General features: G+C 54.8%; 1 protein-coding gene across 7 annotated transcripts in view; it reads left to right on the top strand.

Moving 5' to 3' along the window:
* LOC115539898 (adhesion G protein-coupled receptor L1) overlaps positions 1-2,500 on the top strand; it is a 38,747-nt gene that overhangs the window by 18,135 nt on the left and 18,112 nt on the right. For all 7 annotated transcript variants that reach the window (XM_030350771.1, XM_030350767.1, XM_030350770.1 and 4 more), the window contains 2 exons: positions 1,373-1,637; positions 2,177-2,500. The exon at positions 2,177-2,500 is cut by the window's right edge and continues 16 nt beyond it. In XM_030350771.1, coding sequence (XP_030206631.1) covers positions 1,373-1,637; positions 2,177-2,500 — 589 coding nt within the window. The remainder of the gene's footprint in view (positions 1-1,372; positions 1,638-2,176) is intronic.

Raw genomic sequence — 2,500 nt, forward strand, 5'->3', positions numbered from 1 at the left:
AGGCTACATGAACCACGACATGGAGGAGAAAGGGATTGTTGGCCGCGAATGTATCCCGCTTGAGCCCTGCTTCCCGCCGCCTCGGCAGCGGTCAGCGCTAATCACCGCATCCTGAAGCCGAGGCAGTGGTCCATCGGCAGCGAGGCTCCGGCGGGAGACGACCGCGGTCAACAATCCCTTTCTCCTCCATGTCGTGGTTCATGACTTCAGGGAGTCAAAGCCAAAGTTCCTTTCCCCCAATTCATTCTCAACCATGGCTGAGATAACCCCCACTACGGGTCTAGTTGTCGAAATACCATAGATGAGAGTCCGACGTGTTATGCGCCATCACACCAACAGCAGAACGGTTATCCAAATAACAAGGAAGTGTACGACACTTGCGTTACAGTCCTGGAGCTCTATATCTAAATAATATCATATAATACATAGATATCTATATCAAATAATACATATTATCACGGCCAAAAGCTGTGTGCACGTCCAGACGATATAATGAATCACAAAGGACTTCGTCGGGTTCTCCGACGTCTCTGGTTCTTCCACTTCCACATCAATCTGTAGTAGACAGAACCCTGCGCTGCCTGCTGCCTGCTGCCGGCGCGAGGCACCACCGCCCGGCTGCCCGCTGCCGGGCGGTGGTGCTTCGCGGCGGTGGTGCCTCGCGGCAACCTGCGGCAGGCAGCATGTCGCAGTTCATGTAGTTCGATGTCGTTCTGCCATTGCATTCAAAATTCTGTAACTAGCCTGTTACTACGAACTAAGCAACTACCGTACACGTATTAGCATTTAGCACTAGCTCAATCACGACTCCTTCAGAATTCTTGTGGGTGGTTACGAACCAACCAAGTGGGCAGGGCCATGAATAATAATTTGACAACGCTACGTCACAGTGTCACCTTATCCAGATCGGCTCATTTCTTCTGCCTTTTTCCTTTCATTGCCTATTGCATTCAGCAGACAAACTGCATAGATTTCAAACTTACCACAGCTCACAAACTTATTCAGACCTATGTTATTTAACAAACAATAGGAAAAATGGGATTTTAATGGCATGGGCTCTTTAATGTTTGTGTTTGTGCTACAGGACTAAACCTGAACGTGTGTGTGTGTGCAACTTGACTTAACCTTTATGAATATGTGCGTACTGTGGGACTAACCCTTAATGTATATGTTTATGCTGTGGGCCTCAACATAATGTATGCAGGCTGTAAAACCCAATTGCCCCTCGGGGACCAATGAAGTAATCTGAATCTGAATCTGAATGTGTGTGTGCTACAGGACTAAACCTTAATGTATCTATACGCTGTGGGCCTATACCCTGATGTATATGTATATGCTGTGGGCCTCAACATAATGTCATGTCCGCCACCAGGCTGCCCAGCCGCGTGGACGGAACGGGCTTCGTGGTCTACGACGGCGCCGTCTTTTACAACAAGGAGCGCACGCGCAACCTGGTCAAGTACGACCTGCGCACGCGCATCAAGAGTGGCGAGGCAGTGGTGGTGAACGCCAACTACCACGACACCTCGCCGTACCGCTGGGGCGGCAAGTCGGACATCGACCTGGCGGTGGACGAGAACGGCCTGTGGGTCATCTACTCCACCGAGGCCAACAACGGGCGCATCGTGGTCAGCCAGGTAGGAGGAGAGGAGACAAGGAGACCAGGGGAGGAGAGGAGGGGAGGAGATTAGGGGAGGAGAGGAGGGGAGGAGACTAGGGGAGGATACTAGTTTGGGGGGGGATTAGTGGGGGGGAGACAAGGGGAGGAGAGTAGGAGAGGAGAGTAGGGGATGAGAATAGGTGAGAAGACTAGGGGAGGATACTAGGGGGAGGGAGGAGACTAAGGGAGGAGACTAGGGGATGAGATTAGGGGAGGAGACTAGGGGGGGGACGATTAAGGGAGGAGACAAGTGGAGAGGATACAAGGGTAATAGACTAGGGAGGACACTAACATAGGAGAGGGGCCTAGGAGAGGAGACTAAGGGAGGGGACAATGGGAGGGCCCGGGGGGGGAGGAGACCAGGGTAAGAGACATGTCTCTCAGCCAGGTGGAAGACGAGGGGAGGAGCCTAGGGGGGAGTGAAGGAAGCCTGGGGTCGGGAGGAGGAGGAGGAGGTCTGGAGGCGGGGTTAAGGGAGTGTGTGACCCCCCCTGTGACCCCCCCTGCGCCCCCCAGGTGAACCCCTACACGCTGCGCTTCGAGGGCACCTGGGCCACGGGCTTCGACAAGCGCGGCGCCAGCAACGCCTTCATGGCGTGCGGCGTGCTGTACGCCGTCCGCTCCGTCTTCCAGGACGACGAGGGCCAGACGGAGGGCCGGGTGGGCGGGGACATGGTGGTCTACGCCTACGACACCGGCCGCGGCCAGGAGCTGCCCGTCCAGATCCCCTTCCCCAACCCCTACCAGTACATCTCCTCCATCGACTACAACCCCCGGGACAACCAGCTGTACGTGTGGAACAACTACTACGTCCTCAGATACCCTCTGCACTTCACCCCG

Source organism: Gadus morhua, chromosome 3 (assembly GCF_902167405.1).
Source record: "Gadus morhua chromosome 3, gadMor3.0, whole genome shotgun sequence".
In the NCBI taxonomy this organism is placed as follows: domain Eukaryota; kingdom Metazoa; phylum Chordata; class Actinopteri; order Gadiformes; family Gadidae; genus Gadus; species Gadus morhua.